Raw genomic sequence first — 17275 nt, 5'->3', positions numbered from 1 at the left:
TACAGCATGGAGAGTCCGAAGATAAGCCTAGCCGTTAATCACGCTCAGATCACACGGTAATGAGTCATCAACCAGGGTTAAGAGACTGTCTCCTTAGAAATCAAGGATACAAAGGTACTTCCTATAGAACAGATCCTGTTCAAGTAAGGTCGTGACCCCTGTTGCTTTCTAGAGTTATATAAACAAGTCATATCTCCTCTGTGTCTCCGATGTGGGACGTTTCTTATTTCTTTTCTCATTTCCTAACGCTATCTATGAGACGTGTGGTTAATTTTGTTTAGAAAAATGGTAAAGTAATATGATCATCACACCTCGAATACATAAAGACGTTCAAAAAATTAAATTAAAACCTATATCCGAATGTATCCGAAATATATTTATATACTTATATATATATTATTTTTTATATTAAATATATATAAAAACATATAGAATATATACGATACTTTTAAGCTGGTTTAAATACTTAAAAATATATACAAATAATCAATAGTAAATATATAAAATAGTAAAAGTATACAAAACACCAAAAATACTTAAAATTATTATTGATTCTCTATCCAAATATTTGAACTAAACTAATTTATATGTTAAGTTTAGATATTCTGACATATGTTATTCAAATTAATATTTAATATATTATTTTGTTTATAGTTTTTGAGAAATTTAAAATATATATTAGGGTCAACTCAACACTGTTAGGGGCTCTAGGGCAAAAACATTTTTTACCCTATAAAATTTATATGCAGATAATGTTTAAAATATTTTTAAAATTTAATTACTAATATGTTGTATATAGTGTAATAAAAATAAAAATATATACATATCTAATAATTTTGGGTCCGTTTCAATTTTATTTATAATTTTTCTATATATAAAAATATAGATTTATAAAAAAATTTGGGCTCCTTAATTATTATTATACGGGGGTACACATGCTTGGGCCCGGCGCGGTAGCACCGCTTGTCCCCCCTAGTGAGCCGGCCCTGAATATAATGAATTTTAAAATTTTAAAAGTAATGTAAATGGGTTATCCGAACTCGAACCGAACCCACAAAAATCTGAAGCGAACCCGGACTGAAATTTAGAAATATTAGAATGACGCTGAAATCTTTGATCCCGGAAACCCGAATAGGTATCAGATAGATAGTTTCTCATAATATAATGGACTTCAAATTTTTCTTAAAAATATAAGTCCATTACTTTTTTTCTTAATATACTCCTACATGTTTCCAAACAAACATATTTTTTTAAACTGCAATCTATGTTTTCAAACAAACCTCTTTTTTGAAACTGCAATCCATGTTTCCAAACAATTTTTTTTTTAAACTGCAATTAGAGATGTCAAACATGTTTACCCATCCCGTCCTGTACCGCGGCGGGTTAGTCATCGAGCGGGTCACAGCGGGCCTGTCCCGCACGGGCAGCGGTCCTCAGAATGCCGGCCCAAACCCGTACCGCAAAACATATACGAATTTGCGAGCCATCCCTCGGGATGCCTCCTTATCAAACTGCCTACTACAGCTTCCTTCATGAATGTTCAAGTGGAAGAGTTTTGTAAGAGAGTTGAAGAGAGCTCATTAAGCTTCACTAAAGCCTTATCAAAATCAATGCCATAAAGCTCTGTTTGTGCTTGCGTTCTTGAGTTAATAGCATTTTTTTTGTTATCAGCATAAGATTTTATTAAATTTAAATATGCTTGAGTTGTTGTCTTTGTAATAACTTGGCTCAAGTGTTGTATGTCTTCATCAAACCATCTCTCTTTGTAATTCTTTGGATTTCAAAAAAAAATTGTGATCACTTTGTCAAATTATACAAGTAACATGATATACAACTAACTTTTCTCTTAAACAACATCATTGTAACTAAATTTAATTTAAGAAAAACACAATTTTACAATACTGAAAACAAAACCAATCAACTTAAACAAGAAATCTCACATTGTAATAAAGCAATTCATAGTTGTGTGTAATAAAAAGAGAAAACCAAATCAAAACACCACCAGAGCTCGAATCGTCATCGCTGGAGCTGGAGTCGTCATCACCGAATCTCGAATCATCATCACCGGAGCTCGAATCATCATCATCCGAACTCCTTATGTTTTATGGGGGAAAAGTCACAAGAATCGCTTTCTTCTCACTCTCTCTCTCATTTTTTTCAGGTAAAATAAGAAATGAAAAAAAAATGCGGGTCCATGTAATCCCGCATGATCCGTTTCGGCTCATCCCGTAAAAGGCCCAATCCCGCAAAGACCCGTCCCGCGAGGCCCACAAATTTACGGGCCTTGAAAACCTTGTCTCAATACCGTCCCGCGATAGTCTTTTACAGGCCAGACCCGCGGTCCAAGTCCATGATTGCCATCTCTAACTGCAATCTACGTTTCCAAATAATTTTTTTTTTTAAAAAAATTGTTATCTATGTTTCCAAACAAATCTAATTTATGTTTGAATTTTAATAACATAGATGATAAGTCGACATAAAGAGCCATGCCTGCTGACTGCTGAGTTCAGCTGTTATTATTATTTTTTAAAAAAATATAATTTTACTTACGATATTAGCTGTTCAGTTTTGTTTCAAGATGTCAAGAAGCTCTCTCTTAGAGGAGGTGCTTAATGAGTATCTAACTAATTACAAAAAACAGAAAAAATTATAATAATTAGGAAAGAGGAGAGAAAATATCTAAAAAGACACTTTTAGATACTCTTGAGAATTTGATTAAAAAATGAATACTCTTGAGAACTTTTTTTTGCTATGTATTGGCAAATAGATGCTTTGAATTTGTTTTAGTTAATAAATTTTAATCAAACAACTAATTTATGTAAAAATATTAATATTATGTAGTTGAGATATCAAGTTGAGAAACTTTGATGATAAGGCTGCTCTTATCGCTCTTTACTTCCGATAACAACTTGCAATCCTGCTTAACTCGTTTTAAGAACTTATACTTATCAATCTCTTCTTTGACCGAGCATTCTCAAGAAACCTAGGTTAACAACCACAGTCTTTGATCCAATTAAGCCATTTTGCTTAATCACAAAAAAGAAAGAAGTCTGAATGGTAATCTTACTACACTACACATTTGGTTTATCTGGTTATTCAAGAAGAAATGAAGGCTGAAAAGCTGAATAACATTTTTGTGTTAAATAAACGACGTGTCTTGGTCATAAAATAAAATAAAAAATAACTTATTTATCATTATTTTACCTGGTATTATGATCTCTTTAGAAACAATGTATATTGCGGCTTTGCTGGGTGACGTTACATATCAATGGTCTACATCAACGAACTTAAATTAATTAATGTTTTAAATTTATTTTTCTAATCAAAATAAAATATGTAACAAAAGTAAAGTTTTAGGCTCCCCAAACAAACAGCACCATTAATTAATAAGAAATATTGTATATAATTGAGAACATATAAGATTAAATAGTTAGCCATTTTTCAAAAAAAATAATAGAAGATTAAATAGTTTCAGCATAAACTATGCATTGTACTAGTCTCCAATTGAAAGGAGAAACGCGTGAGAAAGGGATATTATCTAAAAACAAAACATCCAAAAGACGAACGACTTTATAATTAAAACCTCCACAAAAAACCATCATGGAACTAAACTTAATTCACTCAACTTTCTTAATATCTTTCTGTTCATCATATTCTGTTTCTTCATCGCAGTCCTCTTCATAAATCTTTGGTTTCTTCGAATCCATTCCTATCTTCAAATCATTTTTATCTTCTTTTGAATTTCAATGTTAGTTTATTACATTTTTCTCTATTCCTCACTTTCTCTACTTTATTCTCTTCATATCTCTTAACTACAAAAGATAAAAGAACCCATTTAATCACATAATTTATAATTTTCAAATTAAATAGTTTCAGCATAAACTATGCATTGTACTAGTCTCCAATTGAAAGATTAAATAGTTTCAGCATAAACTATGCATTGTACTAGTCTCACATCTTTCTTCACTTTCAAATCATTAACAACAAACAAAACTAGAAAATACAATAAAGCGAAAACGATTTTCGAAAATTGTATATCTTAAGACTTTACATGTATTTTGCCTTTTGAGTAAAAAGTAAGCAATTTTTGTACATCATTGGTTGATGATGTTATCTCGATTGGTTTAGATAGTTCAGTTAGAAAATAACAGTGTGACTAAATTTTTCATACCAAAGTTTTTTATTTGATTGAAATGTGGATAAAATTTTTTGCATCTTCTTCATTAAAATTAATAGCATAAAATACATCTTATTCTTCTTCTAATTATAAACATAAAATATCTTGGTATTTTTATTTTTTTACAGGCTGGAAATGTGGATAAAAAACATTTTAACCCACTTTTTACGAGACAACTTAAAACATAAATAAACAAATAGCTCCTTAATTATTATTTTTTGTAGTGAATATTAAATTCAACTCATCATCTTTTTCTTCATTCACCATTCTTCTTGTTTCACCTCCATTGACATATTGTTCTTGATTTTTTTCCATATGTTCTTTAGAGAGTTCTTTCTCATTCTTCTTATGTTTGGGTTTGTTTTTATGGATTTTCCTTTAATAAACAGTTTCTTTGGACACTTTTATTGTGGTAGAGGAACTCATTTTTTGGGAAAATGAGAGAAAATTGAATGATTATGTAATCGTGCATTCACATACGTGGTTTTATGATTATGTAAAACTATTTAGTTAGTTTTATTGAACACCTAATAAAACTACAAATATATTTTTTAGTATCTAAATTATTAGTAATATATGAACGGCTAGCAACTAGTACACACATTTTCAAAGTATTAGATTTCACAATAATCATATATTACTTAAATTCTGGTAACGTTGTGCATTTAATTTTGCAGTATTAATTTTAACATCAACGAATGCACTATCTGGCTTTATAAAAAAATTGGATTCATGTTAAATTCATGTGAACATTGGTGAATATAATTAGGCTTTATGTAAAATACGTAAGAATGATCAACACTCTGTCTCTGACCATACATGGAACCAGCATGGACACAAAAGAAAGTTTATAGATTGATAAGTATCACCTCTTAAAGAGCTAGAGTTGCGTTTGTTATAACATGCCATAATTCTTGAAAGTTGTCTACTGTTAGAACTTACTATTAGAAGCTAAGAACAGGGCTAATAACTAGATGGATACATACATCATTGTTGAACTAATTAACTCAAAGGATTATATTTTTGATGATTTGAGGTTTGGTGTTACTAATCAGTACCAGTCCATTCTTTCCAATCCTTATCTACATGATCACGAGTGACCATTTGATAGTTGTTCGTGTGGCTGGTGGACCTCTAAGAAGTTCTCTTTCATAGAGGGTATTTCACATGTCGATGAAGGGTATGACAAACAGTGTTTCAGGTCCTCCATACTCGCTACACAAAAACGTTCCGGAGATCTGTCAAAAAATCACAATGGTGCAAAACAGAAACTGTCAACTTCTTAGAGTTTTGCTAAGAAAATAAAACAGTCTTGAGAAGCCAATAACTCCGAAGAAACGAAAAATTTGAAACCAAATTCACATTTTTATATCTCACCAAGGTTTTTCCGTGGATCATTACTAAGAATAAACCATCCTAACTAACCGAGTTTTAGTTCAGAAAAGCATAAGGAGATTTGAAGCATTACCGTTCTCTTAATCTTTCCATATAATTCGTAGCTGCGTACAAACATCACATGTCAAGAAAAACACAGAAGCTGAGACTAAAAAAAACACCACTATCAACTTACTGCAAGCATATATAAAAATTCAGTGACTAGGTCGAAATGGAACAATGTTAAAACAAATATAAATTTACATTGACATGCATCATCAATGCACGTATGAAAGTGACTAAATTTCATTTTGATAGTTTCTTTGCCATATGATCCCATGAATTTCTGTGTAATAATGTCTGTTTGTGCAGTACCAAAAAAGCTGGAGCGTTTGAGTGAAATTTTGTGTTGGTAGTTAAAAAGTTGAGAGTGGAAATAAGAAGACAAAAAATGAATGTGGTGAAAAAATGAAAATTGTTACAATGTTAAAATTCAATGACTAGGTCGGAATGGAACAATGTTAAAACAAATATAATTTCACATTGACATGCATCATCAATGCATGTATGAAAGTTACTAAATTTCATTTTGATATATTTTTTGTCATATGGTCCCCTAAATTTCTGTGTAATAATGTTGTTTGTGCAGTTTAAAAAAAGCGAGTGTTTGAGTGAGATTTTGTGTTGGTAGTTAAAAAGTTGACGGTGGAAATAAGAAGATAAAAATGGATGTGGTGAAAAAAATGAAAAAGAGGTTTTATTTTGATAGTTTTTTTTTTCATATGGTCTCCTGAATTTATGTGTGATAACATTTGTTTGTACAGTACCAAAAAGTTGGAGTGTTTAAGTGAAATTTTGTGTTGGTAATTAAAAAGTTGAGGGTGGAAATAAAAAGACAAAAATGGATGTGGTGAAAAAATGAAAAATGTTATAATGTTAAAATTCAGTGACTAGATAGAACAGAACAATGCTAAAACAAATTTAATTTCGCATTGACATGCATTGATCTGTATGAAAGTGACTAAATTTTATTTTGATAGTTTTTTTTGTTATATGGTCTTCTGAATTTTTGTGTAAAAACGTATGTTTGTGCAGTACCAAAAAAACGGAAGTGTTTAAATCAGATTTTGTGTTGGTAAAAAAATTAAGGGTGGAAATGAGAAGACAAAAAAGGATGTGAAGAAACGAATAATGAAAAAATGGGAACCGTCAGACAACCGTGCAACCACCCTAACCGTGGTCAAGACCAGGCTAGGCTAGGTAACGATCCTTTACAACACGGAGAGTCCGAAGACAAACCTAGCCGCTAATCACGCTCTGATCACACGGCAATGAGTCATCAACCAGGGTTAAAGGACTGTCTCCTTAGAAATCAAGGATATGCAAGGTCGTGACCCCTGATGCTTTCTAGAGTAATATAAACAAGTCATATCTCCTCTGTCTCCGATGTGGGACGTTTCTTTTCTCACTCATAACGCTTTATGAGAGACGTGTGATTAGTTTGTTTAGAAAAATGGTAAATTAATATGGTCACAACTCACAACACGTCGAATACATAAAGACGTCCAGAAAGTTAAATTAAAACCTAGTAGTTTTTAACATTAGAGGAAATATTACAGAGCATTAACATCATAACTTTGCCCATAGATATGCAATTTACAATAACAACTGATTCCTTACAGAAGAACATAACTTAAACAAGAACCAAAAGGCTTAGTGAGTTACTTAAAGATTCCTCTCGTGTGGCTCGAGCAAAGGAAACCCTAAGAAATCGAAAACTTGTTTCTCTGTGGAGAGTTTCATGCTGGCACTTGCTCTACCACCCTGACAAGGAAACATTATCACAATGCTCAAACAATAATAAAATCATTTTAATCATTCACACTGTTGTTCCCCTTACCCGGTTACCACTTGAGCTGTGAGTAGCTGGGAACAGTCCAGTGTCATCGAGTCTATATCCTTTGGATTCCGCTAGCAATCTCAGCCTGCATTTTCCATGGCATAGCAAATATATATAAGGATGTGTGTGTGTGATCTTTATTATTTTAGCAACACTATCTTCAGAGCCGTGCCACACATGAGGGAAAAAGAAACTATCGCTTACGGCATCATTTTTATATTAAAAAAGCTATGATATCATATCTTTGGTAACTAAGTTTATAACATCTGTGCTCACAGGAGAGAGAAATAATCATTCCCTCATTGGCCTAGCACATCTTTAAAAAAAAAAAAATTATGATTAACTTTCATTAACTAGATCTTATGTTAAACAACTATAAAACATAGCCTCTTTAATATTTATATGGATAAGCAAAAACTGATATATAATTGAAAACATGGTTTGTTTAAGAAACCAAACAAAATACGGAAACAATTGTTTTGTTTTTCCTAAAAATCTGGGTAAATAACTAAATAAAAATATTTTCTCTATACATTTTTACTGATAATTTTTTCTATACATTTCAGATGACCAAAAAAATTGTTCTGCAGTTCTATTACAATAAACTATTAGGGATTCTAGACATAGTTTCATAAAAAAAAATTTGGTCGCTTCGGGCAGTGATTAGTGCTCGCACGGCTCTGACTATCTTTGGTGAGATGCATAATGGACTATTATTATGTTCATACCTTCTGTTCAGCACGTCGTTCCCTGTCCAGGCTATTAGTCCGAATGCATGTATATCCCTCGGATAAACCTGTTAGAAAAAGCAATGCAGAGTCAGACATGGTGATGAATCAACGCATCTTGTTCTTTTTTTGTTTGTTTGATAAACCCAAATTAGATTATCTTTTGCAATGAGCGTGGCTTGAGGAGTTTCCAGTGTTACCTTTAAATCAATACGGCGCCTCAGCTCCTGACCAGGATAAGTGCACAGACCAAAATACGTGTCGACGCCTGAACCAGTACCCTATTGAAAAGAATCTTATATCAAATGCTGTAAGAGAGAATTTGACAAACCAAATGCACAAGAAACTGGAACATAATGTCGAAGCTACCTCTTCACTGTGGGTACTGAAGATGAGATCTTCCCTAAGAAAGTTTATTTCCTTCAAACGCTTTACAAACTTTGTCAAGAAGCCCTTGTGACTAAGCCAGGAGCCAGGAGCCAGGAGCCAGGAGCCAGGGCAATAAGCAAAGACAAGTTTCATAAGATGCAAAAACGTTTTAGAAACGAAAACTCAGGAGAAGAGGAAACAAGATTGTACATACCTTTGTCCATCAGGATGTGTGATAACGATATCTAGATCTCCGCAAGTAGCTTTCCCACGTCTATATGATCCTCCACATACAATATCCACCTGCAGAAAAGATAGATGTATTACGTTGAGAGGATTTTCTACATCCAAAAGAAGAGTAAACCGATAAACTGAAAAGTTCATTACTCTAGGTAAGACTTCCTCGCCCACTCTCTGTAGAAGTTGTTCCATCTCCTGCACCTACAACACAAAAAAAGTGAGAAAATATAAGGAGAAAGCTACACCAAGGATATAAAAGGCAAGCACAATTCAAGTCGGAAGTCTAGGAATCACACCTCTTGGCGTGGAATCCTTGTTCTGATATCATCAAAATATTTCAACCCCAGCCTCTGCGCATGCGTTAGTGAATCCTCGTTCTTCAAGTCTTCTAACGTGCGGTGTCCTTTCTCGTATAGCTTGAGTGCAGTAGCAGGACCAATCCCCCAAACTTCCCCAAACAAGCTGATCGTACGTACCTTCAATCAAAGTAAGGAAACATTCCAAATAGCAAACAATTAGCAAAAGAAAAATATTAGACATGGTTCTCTAGCTCCAGGTCATGCACAGTAATTTCTTAAATGAATTTAGATCAAGAAAAAAAAGAAGCAAATGATGTGATTTTATATTTTACTGAAAATGAAAAATGATAACTTTAGTTAAGGACTTAAAATTTACCTTCTCATCTGTTTCAAAGTGTTCTAACTTGGATAACTTCCCTGTTGTCACGATTTCTTGAATCTGCCAAACTCATGTAGAAGAATAATGTTAAGTTCTCACAGAAACACAAAACAAAGGTCAAAAAGACAATGCATCAGTGTATATAGTGCTTGCCAAAAGCTTATCAAACTAATTCATAGTGAAGCTATTAATGATACAAAAGCTTAGAACTAGAGCAGCAGAAAAACTTGGAAGTACCACATGCATTAAAGGGTAAGAGTATGCAATGTTGAACACATTTTTTCACTCACATGATCTGTCAACGACTTTCCAATCCCAGGGAGGTGTTTGAGCTGATCAACGCTTTCAATCTTGGTGGGAAACTTTTCAATGACGGGTATAGCTTTGTAATAGCTAAAGGATCTTCTATCGTCACCCAAAGCTTTTGAAAGAGAGAAAAAGAGTTAAGATCCTATAAGAGAGCAATATATAAAAAAAATTAACACCAGTAACAATCTTACATCTATATATGTTTATCAGCTTCCCAAATATCTCAGTGATGTTTCTGTTCAAATCGGGTGGTTTGTAAACGGATGTGGGCTATAAATCAAAACAAGATTAATAAGAACTTCCAATAGCAACAAAACCATCACCAAAAGAGTCAACCTCTGATTGTGGACTAGTAGAGGGAGTCTCTGAAATGCCTTCTCCAGGGCAAGCACTAGTAGAGGGAACACTGCAACTAGTAGGTGATCCCTGTGTATTGTTTTGGGTTTCTAAGCCTACGGTATCAGAAGAATCAGGGGAGTCCCTAGCTCGTTTTGGAGTTGATGGCTGATCCTCACTACCACTCCTTGCAGGCAAAGACTTTTTGTTTGGATCTTCAAATTTGAGAAGATACAAGTCTTCATTAGCCTTCTCTCCTGAAGTTAGACTATCTTCTAACCACTGGTAACGCAGAAGGAAAAAAAAAAAAAAAAAAAAAAAGAAATCCAATGTACAAGAAAAAAAAGAATAAACTCTCTCCTTTTTGACCTGAAGTATCTTCCATACATAAATATATCACTTTTTTTCTTTTTAAACTTACTCCTTTAAAACGAGAGAGAGGTTCTTTCTGGAATTTTCCGACAAGAGCTTCGGGAGTCATGGCGAGAACATGAGTGACTTTTTTCGTCAACGAACCTTCCTCGATCACTGCTCCTCCCATTTGAACCAGCTTCTGCTTCCATATCTTCAATTCAAATAGGCAAATAATGGGATATTTGAATGTGATGTGACGAGCTTTTTTTTTTAAAAAAAAAGTTGAGAAAAATTTGATTATCTCTCTCTCCGAGCACAAACCTGCAATCGACGGCGCTGGACTCCGGTGTCCACCATGAAAACTACCATTCCGCCGAACATCCCGTTCCGGTCCGGAGAAGGCGACCGGTTTCTTCCTCGCTTTGGCGCCATTTTATTGCTCCTTCACTCGCTAATTTGCTCCGTATTCCCAATCAGAAGCACCGAACGGCAAATTTTTGTGAACTACTGTGCCGTTCGAAGGAGGAGTTACGCTTGAACGAACCGAATCGAAATCAGACCGGGAAAATCTGTTGTAAACCGGGTTTTATAGTTAATCACAGTGTGACACGACAACACTAGAACTAACCTTATGGTTAGGTTAATTGGTTGTTTATTTCAATTTTCCTTATTTTATTTTGCGTATTGAAACATAACCAGATTGATAACCGAAAACCAATTCAAAACCGTTACAATGCTACGACTAACTATTTTTAAGAAGATACTAGATACTAGATACTGACCCGTGCGTCCGCACGGATATTTCCTTTAAAATTTAAATTGTTCAAAAAATTCATACATAATTTTGGTATATATTTTTTACTCTTACCAATATTTTTTGATGTTTAATATGATTTTATAGTTTATAGTTATATGCAGCATTTTATTAACTGGTTTAAGAATATTAATTGTTTTAGTGATATATATATATATTTATTAATTTATCTTGTTGGTTTAACATTGAAAGGATAGAGTAACCATTTCCACGAATGAAGCATTTTTACTTGAATTTGTTATTCAGTTTTAAAAAGTTTAACATTTTAAGAAGAGTAATAGTTGTTTTCATAGACATGTTTAGGTTGTTCAGTAAATCTAATATGCTTTAAAGCTATAAGAAGCTATATATAAATAAATATATGTCTATTAGGTTAAGAAGAAATTAACTAAATATATTGTTGCTACCACCCTCAAATGATGTATTTGTGGTTATTAGTGGTTTTTAGCATTTTACAATAATCACAGATAATACTATGAACCGCTTTGCATCGCTCCAAATTTCTTAAAATCAAAAGCTTGTTTTAAAAATACTGGAAAGACAATAAAAATATTTTTTTAAAAATGGCATAAATATATATATACATATATATATATATATAATTTAAATTTAAATAGAGATAATATAAAATTTATAGTATTAAAGTATTTATATTATATTTTTTATATTATAAAACTTCAAAACAAAAATATATGCCATAATATTTTAGAGATTAATATATATATATATATAACATACACACATATATTTAAACCCAAAAGTTATTTATAAAACTTTAATACTATAATTTTTATATTAGTTATAATAATATGATTTTTGATATATATATAATTATATAAAGTGTCAACCATTCATATATAATTATCAGGAACCTCCCCAATTTCTAATCGATGTACTAATCGTACAAAGCGTTTAATCTAATCTATTAAAACTGGAGTACAAATTAAAATTAACCCTCAGTTTTCTTTAAATATTACAAGTTTATGCCACTAGCTTAAACCATGTTTAACACTTAAATCAAACCATTTAAATCTAATTTAAATAACTAACCAAACCGTACGTAGTAGTTAACCCAAACAAACGTCAATTCAATAATATTACTAAAACCAGAATTAATTAAAAATATTAACTATTCATCACCTCTTCCTTTAAGGAATCCAAACTCTTATAAATTTGGAATCACACCAAAAATAGAATGGCATCTTATTATCGTACACTGCTACACTATAAATTTTTAACTTTCCTATGGCAAACACAAACCATATAATTATCATATATTCAGTCAATGAAAATTCAACAAATAATATATTATTAGTTCGTTATTTTTCGGATTACAAAGTGAGCATAAAAACTAAGAATTGTTTTTTTTTATCATTTGAATAGGATAACTCCAATTATTATTATATATCAACCATTTGGTCAATATCGACCAACAAACCTTCTCACGATACAATTTGTTTAAATATAATAATATATAATTAGTTATATGGTAAATATTAAAATATATATTTACTAATTATAAAAACAAATAATTATTTTGAATCAAAAATAAAAATAAACACCCGCACGGGTGTGCGGGTCGAAATCTAGTAACACTTAAAACCGCAACTATCCATATCCACAAACTCCTGCAATAGTAACCACAATTGATGCGTTTACACCAGTCAGACATTTACACGTTTTGAAAAGGAATATAAGAATCTTCAAGCAATTAAAAGCTGTTCCTTTTTATTTTAATAGTTTATTGTTAAGATTAGCGATATAAATTTATTTCTTGGAATTTTTTTTATAGTTAGAATTATGTAATTGATTAGTTATGTATTAATTAGCATGTGGAATAGAAGGTAATGTAAATTAATGAAAAAATTGACATATTTCCAAATTATGTGTTAATATATAGGAAATGAATATTTCATGTTTATTTTAAATACAGATTGTGTTTGAAAAATCTATATCGTTTTGGTCAATTTGATAACTTAAAAATAGAAGCAGTTATGGAATGACAATGATTTTAATATTATTTTTTGGAGCTAATTTAGTGTGTGCTTCGAAAATGTATGTTCAGTATAACAAACCATGGGATTGGGTGCAGTTTGCTTTAGAAATACTATACAATAAATCGGAAACGCACGTTCACAATTGGATATACTAAATTTAAACACATATTCCATGGTTTGGGTTTGATTTACGGTTAGACATGAAAACAATATTTAGTGATGCTCTTAAGTCTTAACTTTCTAACATGGACAATTTACGTCACTTTTATTTTCTCGGTTTTACAAAATTGGATTATTATTATTATAGATGTAATATGAATAATTGATAGCTGCCAAAAAAAGAATAATTGATAGATGGGAGTTTCTATCGGCAGTAGGAGATATAATCAAGATATGGTTAGTTAAGGAGACTCGAGATTTTTGTTTCAAAAATTCAATTGATTTAGGCTAGTTATTCAATGTTTTTAAAAGAAAATAAGGCAGTGGCATAATCTTGTAATATTTAAGATAAAATAAGGGTTAATTCTAATTTGTACTTCAATTTTAATAGAGTAGATAATGAATTTTAAAAATCGGTGAACACATTATTTATATCAGTATATGTAAGCAAAGCTGTATAAACCAAGTACACACATAACAGAGTAAAGAGAAAAGAGAGCTCTTGATGTTGTCATCATCATCACCTTAACCCTCCTTCAAATCTAGTCACCTATATGGCTATATCACTGCATCTTTTTTTTCAGATTCTAGGGAAGAACAAAGATATTCCTCCTCCTGGACATGGGTCTCGTCCACTTGTGGAACAATTCAACACAAACCTTAAGCTTCTTAATAAATATCAGCAATTTGTTCAATCTTTTTCTGTGACAGTTAAAAAAAGAACGGCAATATAGTTTCTTTGCAATCTTCATAATGAAATCCACTTGGATCTCGGTTAACAAACCTTAGCATCAAACTCTCCAGATTTTTCTCAATCTCGTCATCATCATCCTAACCCGGCGTGAAATCTAATAACACATTGTTGTTAGTGTTTTTCGATGGGATAATGCGGCACATAACTTGAAAGTTTAGAATCTAGACCAATAAGTATCAAAGCAGGTTATATTTCTAAGTTTTGATCTAACAAATTAAACTCATTTCTCTAAAAACTATCTTTGCTCTTAAAAACACCAAAAGACAGAAACATATAAAAAATGCGAAAACATTAAAATTTATTTGCAAAGATTTTCTTCAATAAATACTCCAACGTCTATATCAGTAGGATCTCTATCAATGATGTCCACCACACTATATTTTCCACCACCTATGTCACTGGATTTCTCTTATTACCATATCTGCTTTGCATTCTCGCTATAATCTGCTACCTCAATCTCACAACCACCACTAACAACGTTATTGTTTCGTTTATATTTTACCTTTTGTGGGTTTTTATTGAGAATATGTGCCACAAAGCTTTAAATTTTGGATACTCGAGGTGTTTTTATTCCAAAAGAATTGTTGTCGATTTCGTCTTGTAAGTGACATCCTTACTGATTCTTGATTCACTGGGTTTCTTTGCTTGGAGAATCTGAAGTCAAAGAAGATAAAGCGATCGACATGTGACTAAGCTTGCGTGGATTATGACGTGGAGAAACGAAATGTTGTTATTGGTTTTAATGTTTTTTCATTTATTGACATGGCGACTCCACATTGATTTTAAAAGCTGATGTGTCATGTTCTGGAGAGAACCTTGCTCCATTATTGTGTTGATTCCTCTTGTGTGGCTCGAGCCAAGAAAACCCTAAGAAATCGAAAACTTGTTTCTCTGAATGAATGGAAATTGATTTTTTTTTTAACCGTAAACCAACAAAGGAACAAGTTTTATTTTCGGCTTGAAGCCCATTCAACACCTCTCAAAAAGAATGCGACAACAACTAAAGGTGCAAAATTATTGACTCTCTCTCTAGAAGAAAATCTCTACTTCCTTTTCAGTCATCTCAAGAACATGGTCTCGAGCGTCTGTGAGAGCACTCTGGATTACAAGAAACAAAGGGCAATGTCTCAGTAACCGGGAAAATCTGTTGTAAACCGGGTTTTATAGTTAATCACAGTGTGACACGGCAACACTAGAACTAACCTTATGGTTGTTATAAAAAGAACTGAAATTTTATTGTATCGCGGGAATTTAGATAAAGCAAAATTTTATACCCGTATGAAAAAGATAACACTGATAACAAGAGAGAATATGTTATTAGAAGGAGAAGAGATGGTGTGTGTTACAAACGATCGAAACGATCGTTTATATAGAAATGAAAAAGTAAAGTTACTGTGCATGCATAGTGACAGTGGGCTCCACATGATTTATATTTACGTAACATGTCAAATTCGGTGCCGAAACTTTTGACATGTTCATAACACTCCCCCTTGGAGACCAGTGTCACTATCGCTTCTTGCTTATTGTCTATGTTACCTCGTTAAAAACCTTTCTAGGAAAACCCAATGGGAAAAACCATAGTAAGGTAAAAAGAGTACAACTACGTAAGCTCCCCCTCGAATGAGCAGTCATAGATCCTTCTGATAACGCATTCTAATGTTACGAACATGTTTTCTGAATACCGAAGTCGGAAGCGATTTTGTGAAGAGGTCAGCTGCATTGTCGCATGATTGGACATATCTTACTTCAATCTCTTTCTTCTTCACGAGCTCTTGAGTGTATGAGAAGAACTTCGGATGAATATGCTTTGTTCTATCGCTTTTACTATATCCGTCATTTGTTTGAGCAACACATGATGTGTCATTTATCTTGACATCCTTTTGTTTTCTAGGATTTTTATTCTTAGAACTAGCAGGTCTGCCACGCTGCAGGCGTGTTTTAGACTATCGTGTATCGTCCATCGGCTTATTGATCTTAGCCATACACATTCTCTACTTGCTTCATAGAGTGCAATGATCTCAGCATGATTTGAAGAAGTAGCTACGAGCGTTTGTTTCTGAACAGGTAGCTGATTAGCTATACTCTGTAAATGCATGATTCGTCGAACTTCTAGTTCAGACTCTTTAGTAGGTTGGTCAAGATATAGTAATGAAGGTACACTCCATTTGATGTCATTTTCTACATTTTTGTTTTCTCCCCCTAGAACTGGGAATACTTTCTCATCAAAATGATAATCGGCGAAACGTGCCGTAAAAACGTCACCAGTCTGTGGTTCTAGATATCGTATAATTGAAGGAGAATCACAACCAACATATATTCTCAATCTTATGGTACTTCCGGACCAAGTATCTCTTCTTTCTCCTCAGGTGGTCGAAATGGATCACTTTCAATATTAAATGACCTAACGACCATCGGTGTGCTAAGAGGAGTTGATTTGTCCTGTAGTGGGGAATACTTATGGTATGCACTTGGTCTGATCCGAATGAGTGAATCTGCATGAAAAATAGCATGTCCCCATACAGAGGTTGGAAGTTTTGATCTCATGATCAATGGTCTTGCAATCAATTGCAGACACTTAATTAAAGATTCAACCAAACCATTTTGCGTATGAACGTGAGCAACCGAATGTTCAACTTCAATTCCCATTACCATACAATAGTCATTGAATGCTTGGGATGTGAATTCACCAGCGTGCATATAGGATCATTCACATATCCTTCTTTTGTTAAATGATCACTGAGACGATTATACCACATACGTCCAGATTGCTTTAACCCATATAGTGATATTTGCAATTTTATTGCACATAACTCTTTAAATTTGGAACTTAATGCTTCTGACATTTTAAATCCATCAGGAACTTTCATGTAGATATCAGTATCTAATGATCTATATAGATAAGCTGTAACAACATCCATGAGACGCATCTCTAGATTTTTATCAGCTGCTAGACTCATCAAAAATCTAAATGTAATGGCATCCATAACTGGAGAATACGTTTCTTCATAATCGATTCCAGGTCTTTGAGAAAAACCTTGAGCCACTAGACGAGCTTTGTATCTCGTAACCTCATTTTTCTCATTTCG

The 17275-nt window shown here is 32.7% G+C and overlaps 1 protein-coding gene across 1 annotated transcript; it reads right to left on the bottom strand.

Annotated features, from left to right (window-relative positions):
* Positions 1 to 7122: 7122 nt before the first annotated feature.
* On the bottom strand, positions 7123 to 11002 carry LOC106309881 (DNA polymerase beta). Its single transcript, XM_013747025.1, has 14 exons — positions 10787 to 11002; positions 10535 to 10676; positions 10112 to 10413; positions 9967 to 10045; positions 9757 to 9887; positions 9464 to 9526; positions 9085 to 9264; positions 8936 to 8989; positions 8763 to 8851; positions 8549 to 8639; positions 8380 to 8460; positions 8180 to 8247; positions 7452 to 7536; positions 7123 to 7375 (listed from the first exon to the last, which is right to left on the bottom strand). The coding sequence occupies exons 1-14, from the start codon at positions 10895 to 10897 to the stop codon at positions 7277 to 7279; spliced, it is 1575 nt and encodes a 524-aa protein (XP_013602479.1). The 5' UTR covers positions 10898 to 11002; the 3' UTR covers positions 7123 to 7276.
* Positions 11003 to 17275: the final 6273 nt, after the last annotated feature.

The sequence above is a fragment of the Brassica oleracea genome, chromosome C8, assembly GCF_000695525.1.
Source record: "Brassica oleracea var. oleracea cultivar TO1000 chromosome C8, BOL, whole genome shotgun sequence".
In the NCBI taxonomy this organism is placed as follows: domain Eukaryota; kingdom Viridiplantae; phylum Streptophyta; class Magnoliopsida; order Brassicales; family Brassicaceae; genus Brassica; species Brassica oleracea.
Note: the sequence above shows the minus strand (reverse complement) of the source record. Positions and strands in the feature narration are given on the sequence as shown.